Source organism: Nicotiana attenuata, unplaced genomic scaffold (genome assembly GCF_001879085.1).
Source record: "Nicotiana attenuata strain UT unplaced genomic scaffold, NIATTr2, whole genome shotgun sequence".
NCBI lineage: Eukaryota > Viridiplantae > Streptophyta > Magnoliopsida > Solanales > Solanaceae > Nicotiana > Nicotiana attenuata.
Window position 1 is genome coordinate 24,272 of NW_017673536.1, and position 15,493 is coordinate 39,764.

General features: G+C 36.4%; 2 protein-coding genes across 2 annotated transcripts in view; one reads left to right on the forward strand and one right to left on the reverse strand.

Moving 5' to 3' along the window:
• The window catches only part of LOC109216654 (60S ribosomal protein L35-like), a 3,711-nt gene extending 2,068 nt beyond the window's left edge, over positions 1–1,643 (forward strand). Inside the window, exons 3-4 of the mRNA XM_019380830.1 lie at positions 1,046–1,202; positions 1,343–1,643. Coding sequence (XP_019236375.1) covers positions 1,046–1,202; positions 1,343–1,417 — 232 coding nt within the window. The 3' untranslated portion in view covers positions 1,418–1,643. The remainder of the gene's footprint in view (positions 1–1,045; positions 1,203–1,342) is intronic.
• Positions 1,644–3,155: 1,512 nt separating this feature from the next.
• Positions 3,156–8,973, reverse strand: LOC109216655 (probable pectate lyase 4). Its single transcript, XM_019380831.1, has 5 exons — positions 8,699–8,973; positions 5,934–6,285; positions 5,640–5,850; positions 5,488–5,556; positions 3,156–3,641 (listed from the first exon to the last, which is right to left on the reverse strand). The coding sequence occupies exons 1-5, from the start codon at positions 8,823–8,825 to the stop codon at positions 3,390–3,392; spliced, it is 1,011 nt and encodes a 336-aa protein (XP_019236376.1). The 5' UTR covers positions 8,826–8,973; the 3' UTR covers positions 3,156–3,389.
• Between the last annotated feature and the right edge of the window lie 6,520 nt (positions 8,974–15,493).

A 15,493-nucleotide genomic window follows, 5' to 3' on the forward strand; every position in this document is an offset into this window, starting at 1 on the left:
GGGGGGGGGGGGTGCAGGTGAGAAGAAGAGGAGTATCTAAAGATGAGAAATACAATATTTTGATTACAAGTATTCAATATGAGTAGAGTAGTGATTGTTTGCCATAACAAATAAATAGTAACTGTATCTAAATGATAAGGCAAGCTGTTGACGGATGTCATTGACAGAAGGTTGTCTTGTTTATTGAAGCTACATTGTACCAAGATGAGAGTTAACTTGGGTACCCTTCATCTTAACTGCCATTGTGGCTGTAGCTATATGAATATTTTTGAGAAGTTTACTGGCCGGTTGTTATACATCTGTTGACATATCTGCTTACCGAACTTCTTACATTTTTTGCTACTGAACTACTTACATTTTGCATACACACTGAAGATTGGTGATTATCCTTGAGACAACTAAGAGATGGCTTTGTATCTGGTGTTCTTTTGGGGTGTTGGGACGCAAGTTAAAATAAGAGGAGTATCTAAAGTGAGAACTACAACATTATGATTCGAAGTATTCAATTGAGTAGAATAGTATTTTTTTCGTAACTGACTAACTGATCTAAATGTTAACATAAGCTGTTGATGGATTTCATTGACGGAATGTTGCTTGTTTATAGAAGCTACATCGTACCAAGAGGAGGGTTAAGTTGTGTGCCTTTCATCTCGAGCCATGGTGGCTGTAGCTATATGAATATATTGGAGAAGTTTTACTGGCCGGTTGTTATATAAATCTATTGACATATCTGCTTACCGAACTTCTTACATTATCTGCTTACCGAACTTCTTACATTACCGAACTTCTTCAGTATGTTTTGCATGCATACTGAAGATTGTCTATTCGGGCTTTCTATTTGTGATTACCCTTGAGACACCTAAGAGTTGACTCTGTGTCTGGTGTTCTTGGAGGGTGTGGGGATGCAAGTGAAAATAAGAGGGGTATCTAAAGTGAGAAATACAATGATATGACAAGTATACAAATGAGTAGAGAAGTGATTGTTTACTGTTGCCATCTGTTATGCTTTTCCTTGAGTTTATGTTGAGTGATTTTGTGGATGCAGAAAGGTGGTAAGGTTGTCGATTGCACAGGTTTTGACTGTGATCTCACAAAAGCAAAAGTCCGTTCTTCGGGAAGCTTACAAGAACAAGAAGTACTTGCCTCTTGACCTTCGCCCCAAGAAAACAAGGGCAATCCGCAGACGTTTGACTAAGCACCAGGTATCTTACGTCTTAATATTGTATCTCATTAATCGGAGTGCTAAGGATTTTTGTTTTTCTAACTTAGTGAATGAAGTTTGTAACGCCAACCAGAAAGATAAACGAACAATTTGATTGACTTATTTTCTTTATCACTGCAGGCATCCTTGAAGACAGAGAGAGAGAAGAAGAAGGAGATGTATTTCCCCATAAGAAAATATGCTATCAAAGTTTAGGATAGGATCTACTTCTGCTGAGATTTTTGAATTTTGGATCAAAATTACTTGTCAAACTTACAGCAATACAAATTTTGTTTTGCTTTGTTTCATCCGACGCATTTGACATTTGATACATGACAAGTATGGAGCTTCATTTTTTCTGAATGTTGGTTGTGTTAGACTATTTTATGTTGAATAGCCTGTTTGTTATTAGTGATTGTATGCTATTGAAAATTTCTTATCATTTGTGTCTTACTAGTGTTAGAGTATTGTTCAGTTTGTCCATCACTCCTTTAAAAGAAGTAACTGTTGGGTTTACAAAGTGAAGACTCTTGTGGAATTCTTGAAATTTACAATTAAATTTTGAAGTTGGTATTCGTTTTTATTTTCCTCGTGCAATTTTTGATTTTTTTCCTAAGGTGAATATTTGATGTCTGAAGATTTATGTCAAGTGAATTTTCAAATCATCAACTTTCTTGAAAGACCCAACTATTAAGGGAGCAATCTCCCTAATTTTTCGGAAGTTACAGATTTTGGCCAAGCATACCGATATTAACGAGCAACGTTAAGACCTGCGAGAGAGTAACCTGTTTTCTTGGAAGACTTTTGAGCTTAATTGACTCCCTTTGAACTTAGAAGAGTTACTTGAGCAGAGTAACATGTATAGTAGTTTTAAGGGTACAGGTTTTACAAGACAAAGAATGGAAAGGGCGTATACGAGACTTCCACATATCAGATATTGACTAGTCTGATAAAAATTAAAGCCTTTGGCCGAAATATGAAAGCACCAACAAATATGATACAAATAAGGCAAAATATCTTATCACCCCCTAAACTTGACACGGATTATTAGTTACAGTCTTTAACTATTCGCGGTCTTGATTACACCCCTTAACTTGACCTTTTGAGAGCCATTACCCTCCTGGACGCTGATGTGGCAAAAGTGTGGGTGCACTCGCCTGCCACGTGGGGTTTTCTGTATATATGGCATTTTTTTGAAAAATAAAATATATTTTTACTGTTATAAGTATGTTACAATTGCAAGAAATAACTTTTTATTTCTAACATACTTATTGCTCTAAAAATGTATCTATAGAGTAAGTTATTTCTTGCAATTGTACTCTTTTTATTTCTTCTTCTGATGCAATGACTATTTATATCAACTGTGTATTTTTACTTGTTTCACGTGAAATCTGTAAAAAGATATATTTTTAGAGCACCACAATTTAGAGCTATATAAAATATTATAGCCAAAATAATTAATTTCAAACTATGTATCTTTATAACTTTTTAGATGCCTTGACTATTTATTTCAATTGTATAAATCTTTATTTTCAGGTTAAATTCAAAAAAAAATTAACTAAAACTTTATTATTTTTAGCCAAATAAAAAAATTTAGCATAAACAATATAGTTCTATCCAAGTTTTATTATAAATTGTATTCGAAAAAAATTATCTAAAAATGTAACATACTTAAAAAGGTAAAAGATATATTTTATTTTTCAAAAAAATGCCACATACAGAAAAATCCACGTGGCAGGCGAATGCACTACACTTTTTGCCACATTAGCGTCCGAAAGAGTAATGGCTCTCAAAAGGCCAAGTTAAGGGGGTAATTAAGACCACGAATAGTTTAATGCTGTAATTAATAATGTAAGGTATTTTGCCTACAAATAGAAGTTCTTTGATGTGTAGTAATCCATAATTTGACCTTCTTACGTAAGATATCAATTTCACCTATGTTTGACAAGATGAAAACCGACAAAAGCACATATGTCACATTACATATATAGAGGCAAGATGCAGATACAAGATTTAAGCTTTATGGGTTCCAATCTCGAATTCTACTACAATTCATTTGATTTACTAGGTTCGAGATATATTATTTGTTCTTTTTTAGTGAATTTTTTAACACGCATACAAGTTCTGAGCCAAAGTTACTGGTTCGTATGAACCATAATTAAAGAACTAGATCTGCCTCCGGAAGAAACTAGCATGCAGGTTTCGTATGATCAGCACATGCTTCTGGTGGCCGGGGAATAGATTGCCAACCTGTGCAGATCTGAAGAACAGCTTTGAGGGAGTCTGAGGCAGGTTCCAGTGTCCAGACAGGATAAAATTCACTTGGATGAAAAACACACTCTTCACCAACACCTGTTAACAACATTCCCTGAGCTCCATTAAGAAACAAGTCACCTTCAGATCTGATTAAACCAGTCTTTGCTTCCTCCTTATCTGCTGCCTAATTAACCAAAACGGATTCAAAAGCCCAAAACGAAAACATATATAGACCCTTCATAAATAAAAACAATATAGTTGGCATGTAAGTAGTTAGGAGAAATAGAATAACCGTAAGAAACGTTAATATTTTTTCGACACATTAAGAACCCCAACACTCCAACATTGAAACCAAACGACACTCTAAGCTTGGTCTTTTTTGGTATTATACTTTAGCAATGTCATGAATCATGCTGAATCACCAGCAACAAATTCCCATGTCACTTATCAATAACGAAGCTATTATTTTAGTAATATACTAATTTAGTAAATACGTAACATGTGGTTTTTACATACACGCTTATCACTTTTATCCAAATTTATGTACTGAAATATCAAAAGACGCCAAGGAATAACTTGCAAGGGCATTTATATTTTGAAGAAAACTCAAGACTATTGGCAGGACCAATGTTGCTCTAAGCTGGAGATACAACGAGAATTGATGTAAAATTACTATAGCTCAAGTATACAGTTAACCTATGGGTCATTTCGATGTGCCTAACAAATACGAAGGTCATCAACAGCTTTTACCCACAACTCGTCCCCGGGCTGCTTTCCAGCTATGCGCCATAATCCGTACGGCACCGTGTAACAGTACGAACAATCGTACTCAGTAATTATAGGGATAAGAGGAGTTCAACAAGTTTTCAGATTCTGGTTCATTGAAAAAATCGGAGATATCAAAGACACTTCCATACCAAATAGGAGAAGCATGGACACCAAAAAGTAATAACGAAATTTTTAGGGAAAGACTCTGCTTGGATTTTTTATTTTTTTTGAGACTGAACTCTGTTTTGAAATTTTCACCATAAATTGTTTTTGTTGGTAGTAATTTTCACCATAGGATCACACTTGATCAAATCCAACTTTTACAAATCATTTTTATTTTTTATCACAGCGATGTTTGGATTAGCTCGCGCACACCTCAATTGATCTACCAAGCAGCCTGCAACAAGTCTACAACCATAACCACAAGCGTCATTGTAATCCTACCCGCTAAGGGTGAAGTGGATAGGCTCATATTGAATGTTGTAGCTGGAAGTGGAACCCAGAATCTCCAAATTGTTACTCCTATTCCTATACCTCAAGTCCTCAACCACTCAACCATACCCTTGGGGATAAATCACTTCTAAATCTAGTACAAGCAATTCGGATCTAGTCTATCTAACTCATAATTGATCCATCTTCGATATCAAGTACTTTAGGATTTCATTTAAGTTAAGCCTGATAAATCTACAGACCGTGATTCAAAAAAACTATTTGTTCCGGTTACATGGTGTAATTTTAAAATAAAATAGACCGAAAAAAATAAATCGCATACAAAATTTAAAATATCTAGAGATTAGCATAACTTTGGCAAAATTTGATGCAAAATTGGGTTTGCTCCAATTATCACTGAAGCAAACTAATATGTCTCAAGTCTCCTCTTTAAATCAAGGAGTCCAGAAGTCGATTAAATCCTCCGAGAACTAGAACTGGAAAATTGGTTGTACTTGCCTTATTCAACTTCGACTAAAAGACTTCCCAAACATTATGTTAAAGGATCAAATCTTGAGAGTGCTACAACTTCTAACAAATAGAGTATACTTTCCTCAAGCACTCACAGGCAGATTAAATTTATCGAACAACTAGAAAACTATTAGAAAGGAAAATAGTAAAACAAAAAAAACCTTTTTCAACATACGCTATAAGTGAACCATGTATCAATTTGGGTTGCAAAATCACTAAGAAAACCATCTGTAAAAGATAAAACCTTCACCTTGAAAAACCAAAGATAGTGATGCTGTGCTAATTAAAATGCATTGCATTACCTTCTCTGTGTAGTATTCAAAAGCTTTTTTCTTCTGTGTAGCTTCATACATGTTGCATTGAGAATATATCTGGAATCAACAATGGCAAACAATATACTTAGTTATAAATTATTGACACGCATCAAACTGCATCCTGGAAGAAGCAAATTAACCTGTGATTCTACGCTGGCACAAATAGCATATATACCCCAATTTCTAGTGTAATTGTTGTACAAATGAACTTTTCCAAATCTAACACGAGGTTGCCTCTGCCGTGTGCCATCGAAAAAGCAATGGTGGATGGTCACTCTGATACATCTATCACCAATATGAGACGGGTCTGCTCCAATAAGCACTGTCTTATCATGCTGAGCAAAATAACATCTGCAGAAAATATTCCTTAGGATCATTAATCTGCCGTGGAAAATTATCTCAATGTACAGAATCCGAGAAACAACGACCAGTACCTAGAAATAGTGATATCCGTGCTTTGTCTGGTTATATCGATTAGCCCATCATCATAATCACGAAGAGAACAGCGGTCTATCCAAATGTGCCTAGAATTTGGTTTTATTTGAATGCCATCAACGTCATGACCTCTGCCACCTTCAAACTCCAAATTGCACACGATTATGTGCTCACAATCCTTCAATTGTAAGCCTTTGCCAGTGAGTTTTATCCTTTGGCCCCGACCATCAATAGTTTTATAAGATGACACACGTAGGTAAGATGCGAGATGAATGGTGCCTGAAACTTCAAAAACAATCCATAGTGGTTCTTTCTTACGGCATCCATGACGAAGTGATCCTGGACCATCATCTACAAACAAGAAAGTGATGGTGTTAACTTTTGGAAGCTACCTACTCCACCTAGATGAGTAACATATGAGATTTTAACTACAAACTGGCATGTCTCAATCTTTTGGATGCCCAAATTAAGTTCTTAAGAGCAAACCATGTTTATGCACAATAAGCACCAACAGATTCAAGTTCTACTACTTTTTCTTTTTTTATAAAGATTATTAAGTTGTACATCCTCTAAATTAAAGTCATCTTTTCTTTCTTATTAAGTTGTACATCCTCTAAATTAAAGTCATCTTTTCTTTCTTAGGAGAACAAGAAGGGAATAGAAAAACAGCATACTATTAGTTAGAATGTAAAATAAGATAGGTACTCGTACTTCTTTATTAGGCGAAGACATACTGAGACGATCCACCCCCTTATAACAAGAAACCGGAGAGCGGACAGCTAATGCATTCCACTTATTGAACGGGGTTCTATGGTCGGTCCGTAACCCCTGGATGCCGAGCAGATAATGTATAAGGCCTTTGGTAATCCAGCGGAATCCAGAGGGTAAAAAAAGGGCACCCCGGTGCATGCATTAACTTTAACTGATGAAAAAGAATTACTAGTATTTATTGACATGACATTTTCTACATTCTAGCCAAGTTAATCCGAGGGGGATAATAGTTACTACTATCCAAATTCATGTGGAAAATCATCTGAAGTGAGAATTTGATCAACCTTCATTAGCCTCTTTTAGATAACCGAACCTTCTTTAAACTTTTCGTGACAATTAACTTTTTCTGAACAGATTATCAACTTGTGTAGACAACCTATAAAAAGAATATACCTCATTAAATCTACATAAACTATACCAGCTTAACTATAGCTACAACATTTGGTGCTAATCATATCTTAATTCAGATAAGCAGTTCCAATGTCATGCACATTAAATACCTGAAAGTGCATCTGGTATGGAGAAAAAGTTTTAGAATGAAAAAGTTTTTCGAGAAATGTTTTACCTTATGAAATCATTCTGCGGATCATTTTGCTATTTGGTCGGATAGGTGACATACAGTAATCCTACAAGGAGTAGTACATGTCATAAGGATAGTGGGACAGTGTTCTGAGGATACTTTCTGAGCATAAGAGGCTGAAACCTAAGTTGCTCGCACGGGTGCGGGTGTCCGACACGGGTGTGGATCTAGAGGTCAGATCCTTCGAGATGTAAATTCTAAGATCCGGGAATATAGATCCTAGTACGGATACGGGTGGGAGGATCCCGCTAAAATTAATTAAAAAAAATAAAAATATAAAAAAATCTCTAGATAATGAGAAATTTTGTAGAATACCTACGTTTGGCTTGTAAAGTGTGGATTTCTTTTTTTTTTTCCTCAAGTTGTAGATAAGTAAAAGATTGATTTCCCAGATAAGGTATGCTATTTTCTTCCAATTTACCCTAGTTTTGGTTCTGATTTAAGGAATCAAATTGTATCCCGTCTTAAATTTTTCCATTCGTCGTGGTCAAAGTACCCAAAATTATTTGACCGGATTCAGTACGGATCCCATACCCACGCCCATACTAGTGTCGCATCGACACGGGTACGGCGCCTAAACTGCCATGTCGGAGCAACTTAGGCTGAAACAATGTCTAAAAGCTACTCCCTCAGCTTCAAATTATGTGATATAATTTGATTTGACATTGAGTTAAGAAACAAAGGAAGACATTTGAAACTTGTAGTCTTAGAAGTGCTATAAAATTTTTGTGGCTATACAAATTTTGACGTTTGTACTATTAAATATGCTATAACATTTGCGCGGCTATAAAAACTTGTCATTCATGGTAAAAGAGAAAGTTTAGTTAATTTGTCTTAAATATATAAATATGTTATTCTTTTTGAACGGACTAATAAGAAAATAGTGTCACATGAAATGAAACAGACAGAGTAATTGAATCAAATAACAGGGAATAAAAGTCAGACAAGGGAAAAAATTATTTACACCCCGTGTTTACACCAAAGCACATTAATTTATCGTAGTGAAGTGACAATTGAGATGATAATATATATTAACTTAACCAGATTAAGTCATAAGAGTGTACATAAAAAGCACTTTGTTATGTATTTATTAAATTGGTATAACGCCAAATAAACGCCTCCGTCCCAAACAAGCGAGTTCGATTACATGAATCCTCACTGACCATGTTACTTTCTTTCAAACTCATCTAATGCCAATATTATGCAAATGCAAATAAAAGGATTAAAAGTACTGTATATTTTTGTAAGGCATAACAAAGTCCAAGACCAGCACGGCCATCAACTAAAAACTGGAGAATTATTCTATCATAGCAATCTGCTTTTACATACAAAATTAATAATGATCGCGGTTCTTATACCCAAAGCACGATATTTTATTCACATTCGATCAATGAAGAAGGAGGAAGAACAAACCGGCCAATGTAGTGACGGAATAGACCGGACCATTTAGACCGCCGATGGAAAACCTGCCAAATCCTTCGGCTCGACCGGCTAAAGCTTTTAAGCTCGAATCTACATCAGAATATGGTAACACCGCCATTGTTAAGCAGTAATTTAGTTTTTACTTAGCTCTAGGTTTTCGCGTTAAACCGGTAAATTTTAGCAGGCCGTTGAACCGGAAAATTAAATACTGAATATTTGGATCGGCCACATATTTATAAGTACGGCACACAGTTAAGGGTTTAGCCCACTAAATTGGAAACATTTAAATTGGCAACAGACTTTTTACTACAAATAACCATTATTCTACATTTACACATATGACTAATTTAGATTTGTGTCGAAAATGTATAAAAGAATAAAGGGCTGATGAAAAAGAAAAAGAGAAAGAATAAAGGGCTATCTATCAAAAGGAAATTCTATTCACACGACTCGATATTTCTAATTAAAGAAATAATTTTTTTATCCGAGATCGCATGTTTTCTAGACGTGTTTAATTCCTACGCGATGTATAAAATATATTTACACAATGAGTCGAACCTTAATTGGTCAATAACTCCTCGATATGAACCTATGGAGTTTACTCTTATATTAATTGAAATTGAATACTAGAATATAATTTTGATTTTGTGGTGTTTAGTTTTAGGACTCAATTTTTTTCACCATGAATCAAAAAGAAAATGTAGGATGAAAAATATTTTACGATGGTGCTACGAAATGGTCCTAAGCATGTATGAAATATTTGAAGTCTACTGAACTTTTTACGTAGGTTTTCAATTTTTTCAATTATCCATTTGATACTTTGTTCGAATGACCAATAAGTTTAAATGGTGAAACATGACGATTGAGGATTTATATTGCCATAGCATCGTATTTATCCGAATCCCGTATTTTTTATACAGAATATAAATTGCTATGTGAAAATCTACAAAAATTCTAACTAAATTTTAGAACTAAAGCTATAATTTTAGAAGTATAATGAATTCAGTTTATACTAAGAACTTTGAATATTAACTCTATCAAGTTAAAATTCTGAATTCATTTCTAACAATATAGATAAGTTGGCTTTGTATCAATTGGTGAGAATAGAGAGACAATAATAGACAGGTTTTAAAGATATTGCAGTTGGAAACATTAATTAAGGATCAACTTTTACTAATATCTTAAATGGCTTGAGAAAGTGGTTATAACATGTTACTATTGTGTATCTTTATTTGTTTCTTTATGCATTTAGGTGTTCAGTGAATATTAAACAGGGATTGAAAGAGTAGTGGTAGGAGTTGTTTGGTAAGATGCATTAGGAAAAATAATATATTAGTTTTGGTATTATTAATCTTTTATTTGGTAATGTTTTTCAACCTATATATAACTAATACCTATATTAGTTATACACCATATTTAGTATTATTCTTATACATAGCAAACCAGACATTAGCAATACATAGCTTTTAATACATGGATAAGTATGTATAAAGATAGAACCGCTCTTTCAAAACCATTTCCAAATCATTTCCAACATTTTTGTAGTATATTTTTGTAAACAAATAATTTTTAAAAGAAATTATGCAATGCATGTTATTTTTAATATACCAAATCAAGCAGTTAATAAGTAATAATTTCAGCATAACTAATTCCAACATTATTATAATCATATTCTTAACATTACTATGCATCCTATAAAGTATTATTCTTATATATCCTACCAAACTAGCTTAAAACACAGTTGAATGATGAATGGTCAGTAATTCCACCATGTCAAACATCAATAAACTTTTCAACAGTGGTAATTTGGCTCTATTATTGAATTTATTGTCAAACATCTGGCTCACATCTTTGGTACTTAGTTTCAAGGTTAGGTTGGTACTCCACTTTGATATTCACAAGTGATACTTTAACTTACTAAACTTTTTATACCTGGTTAACTATCTAATAACCATTGTTACTAATTTATTATGAACAATTTCTTCTAATTATCTTTAAAGTAATTTGATGCAAAAAGGGATCTCTACGACAACCTGTTGTCTGAAATCTACTAGCAATTGCCATTGTACTTTCCTCAAGTTGTGCCATTTTCCTCCAATTTTTTTTTTTTTTTTAATATTCCCTTCGTCTCAATTTATATAACACACTTTCTTTATTAGTCCATGCAAAAAAGAATGGCACATTTCTATATTTAGAAATAATTTAACTTTAAACTTTTTATTTTACATATTTTACCCCTAGTGAGAAGCTTTTGTACCCACACAAATGTCATGGCCCCACAAAGCTTTTGCGCTGTAAGCTTTTAGTACTACATATTTCAGAAATCTTATGTTTTTCCTTAAACTTTGTACTCAGTCAAACTATATTATCTAATTTGGAATAGAGAGAATATTTTTTTTTGTGTTACGCGCTTTAGGAGAGTAAACTACACTCTCTATCTTATGTGGTGTCTCAAGAGTGTAATAATTTCACTTTGAACACATATACAGGGTAACAAGAATGCCCACGCCATTTTCATTAATTTGGGCGACGGGCTCCAAATCGCTTATAAAATTTTGTGGGCCCGGATGCATGCAAATGGCGCGGGCTAAAGCACACGAAAATCTGTTAATCGGGTAGAATTCTAGTTTTATGGCCCTAAAACGCCGAAAATGAGGAATGATCGCGGCGAGGCGAAAACAATTGTTCCTTAGGTCATTTTTTATGGTCTGGCAAAATTTTAGGCGATCCGGTCCGGTGGCCTGGATGCATGCAGATGGCGTTGGCTATAGCACACGAAAATCTGTGAATCGGGCGAAATTCCAATTTTATGGCCCTAAACATCAAAAATGAGGAACGGTCATGGCGAGGCGATGACTATTGTTCCTTAGGTCATTTTTTATTGTCCGGTAAAATTTTAGGCTATTCGGGTTCGATCACTCGGATGCATATAGATGACGTGGGCTATAGCAGTCGAAAATTTGGGAATCAGACGGAATTCCAGTTTTATGGCCCTAAAGCACCAAAATACGAGGAAAAATCGAGGCGAGGCGATGACTATTGTTCCTTAGGTCATTTTTTATGGTCCGACTAAATTTAGGGGAATCAAGTCCGGCCGCCCGGGTGCATGTAGATGGCGTGGATTATAACACACAAAAATCTGAGAATCGGGTGAAATTTCAGTTTTATGGCCCTAAAACGCCAAAAAATGAGGAACAGTCGTGGCGAGGCAGTTACTATTATTCCTTAGGTCGTTTTTGATGGCCTGGCAAAATTTTAGGCAATTCGGGTCTGGTCACCTGGATGCATGCAGATGGCGTGGGTTCTAGCACGCGAAAATTAGGGAATCAGGCGGAATTCTAGTTGTATGGCACTAAAACGCCAAAAAATGAGGAACGGTAATGGCAAGGCGATGACTATTGTTCCTTAGGTCGTTTTTGATAGTCAGGCAAAATTTTAGGTGATTCGGGTCCGGTCGCCCCGATGCATGCAGATGGCGTGAGCTATAGGAGTCGAAAATCTAGGAATTAAGCGGAATTACAGTTTTATTGCCTTAAAACGCAAAAAAATGAGGAATGGTCTTGGCGAGACAATGACTATTGTTCCTTAGGTCGCTTTTGATTGTCCGAAAAATTTAAGGCGATTCGGGTCTGTTCGCTTGGATGCTTGCATAACGCGTGTACTATAGCACACAAAAATCTGAAATTGGGCAGAATTTAAGTTTTATTGCGCTAAAGCGCCAAAAAATTAGGAACGGTCTTGGCAAGGCGATGACTATTGTTCTTTATCGTTTTTAATGGTCCGGAAAATTTTTAGGCGATTTGGGCCCGGTCTCCCGGATGCATGTAGATGGCCTGAGCTATAACCCACAAAAATTTGGTAATGAGGCGAAATTCCAGTTGTATAGCCCTAAAACACCCAAAAAATGAGGAATAGTCATGTAGAGGAGATGACTATTGTTTCTTAGGTCATTTTGATGGTCCGACAAAATTTTAGGCGATTCGGGTCCGGTCGCTCAGATGCGTGCAAATGGTGTGGGCTAGCACATAAAAATCTAGGAATCGGACAGATTTTCAGTTTTCTGGCCCTAAAACGCCAAAAAACGAGGAAGGATCATGGCGAGGCAATGATTATTGTTTCTTATAATGTTTTTGATGGTACGACAAAATATTAGGCGATTTGGGTCCGGTCGCCCAGATGCATGCAGACAGCGTGGGCTATGCAAACGAAAATTTGAAAATCATGCGGAATTCAAATTGTATGGCCCTAAAATGCCAAAAAACGAGGAACGGTCATGGCGAGGCAATGACTATTGTTTGTTAGGTCATTTTTGATTGTACGATAAAATTTTAGGCGTTTCGGGTTTAGTCGCCCGGATGCATGCAGATGGCGTGGGATTTAGAACACGAAAATCTGAGAATCGAGCAAAATTCCAGTTGTATGGCCGTAAAACGCCAAAAATGAGGAATGGTCATGGCGAGGCGATGACTGTTGTGGTAATTTTTGATGGTCCGGCAAAATTTTAGGCGATTCGGGTCCGGTCGCCCAGATGCATGCCGATGGCGTGGGTTATAGCACACGAAAATATGAAAATTGGGCGGAATTATAGTTTTATGGCACTAAAACGCCAAAAAAGAGTAATCGTCATGGCGAGGCGATAACTATTGTTCCTAGATCAATTTTGATGATTTGGAAATATTTTTAGGCGATTCGGGTCCGGTCGCCTTGATGCATGCAGATGGCTTGGACTATAGCACACGAAAATTTAGGAGTCAGGCGGAATTCCAGTTTATGGCCCTAAAATGAAAAAAAAAATAAGGAACGGTCATGGCGAGACGATGACTATTGTTCCTTAGATTGTTTCTGATAGTGTGTCAAAATTTTAGGCAATTCGGTTCCGGTCACCTGGATGTATGCAGATGGCGTGGCTATTGCATACGAAAATCTGGTAGTCAAGCGGAGTTTCAGTTTTGTGACCCTAAAACGCCAAAAAAATATAGAACGGTCATGGAGAGACGATGACTATTGTGCCTTAGGTATTTTTTTATGGTCCGATAAAATTTTAGGCGATTCGGGTCCGGTAAATTTTAGGCGATTCGGGTCCGGTCGTCCGGATGCATGCAGATGGCGTGAGCTATACCATAAGAAAATTGAAGGCCAAAAAAAAGGAACGGTAATGGGGAGGCGATGTCTATTGTTCCTGAGGTTGTTTTTCATGGTCCGAATTTATTTTAGGCAATTCGGGCCCTATCTCCTGGATGAATGCAGATGGAGTGGGTTATAGCATATAAAAATCTAGGAATCAAACGGAATTCCAGCTTTATGGCCCTAAAACGCCAAAAAACGAGTAACGGTCATGGCGAGGCAATGACTATTGTTCCTTAGTTCAGTTTTGATGGTCCGGCTAAATTTTAGGCGAATGAAGTCTGGTTGCCCGGATGCATGCAGATGCGTGGGCTATAACACACAAAAATCTGGGAATTAGGTGGAACTTTAGTTTTATGGCCCTACAACCTCGACAACTAAGAAACGATCTTGGCAAGGTAATTATTATTATTCCTTAGGTCGTTTTTGATGGTCTAGTAAACTTTAGGCGAAACAGATCCGGTCGCCTGGATGCATGAAGATGGCGTGGGCTATAGCACACGAAAATTAGAAATCATGCGGAATTTTAGTTGTATGGCACTAAAATGCCAAAAAATAAGGAACGGTCATGGCGAGGTGATGGCTATTATACCTTAGGTTATTTTTGATGGTCCGGAAAAATTTTAAGCGATTCGGTCTGGTCGCCCGGATGCATACAGATGGCTTGGGCTATAGCACATACAAATCTAGGAATCGGCGAAATTTCTATTTTATGGCTTAAAAACGTCAAAGAACGAGAAACGGTCACGGCGAGGCGATGACTATTGTTCCTTAGGTCTTTTTTATGGTCCGGAAAAGTTTTAAGTGATTTGGGTCGATCGCCGGGATGCATGCAGATGGCGTAGGCTGTAGCACATGAAAATCTGAGAATCGGGCGGAATTCCCGTTTTATGGTCCTAATATATTAAAAACCGAGAAGCGGTCATGGTGAGATGATGACTATTGTTCCTTAGGACGTTTTTGATGGTCCGGTAAAATTTTAGGCTATTCGGGTCTGATCACCCAAATGCATGCAGATGGCGTGAGCATACGAGAATCTGGGAATCTGACGGAATTCCAGTTGTATGGCCCCCTAAAATGCCAAAAAATGAGGAACGATCATGGCGAGGCGATTAGGCGTGGACTATAGCACACGAAAATCTGGGAATCGTCCTGAATTCCTGTTTTATGGGCCTAAAACGCCAAAAAATGAAGAAGCGATGCCTATTATTTATTAGGTCCCGGTAGCCTGAATTCATGCATATATATGGGGTAAACTATAGCACACTAAAATCTGGGAATCATCGTGAATTCCTTTTTTGGCTATAAAACGCCAAGAAACGAAGAACGCTAATGGATAAGCGATGTCTATTGTTCATTAGATCAATTTTATGGGCCCGCAAATTTTAGGATTTAGAGCTGGTCACCCAAATTCAAGCAGATGGCATGAACTATTGGACACGAAAATCTGAGAATCGTCTTGAAATTTTTTTTTTTTGCTCTAAAATACCAAAAAACGAAGGACGGTCATGGCAAAGCGATGACTATTGTTCATTAGGTCATTTTTATGGGCTCGTAAAATTTAGGCGATTTGGAGCCGGTCGCCGAGTTCATGTAGATGGCGTTGACTATAGTACACGAAAATCTGGGAATAGTGTTGGATTCCGATGTTATCGCCCTGAA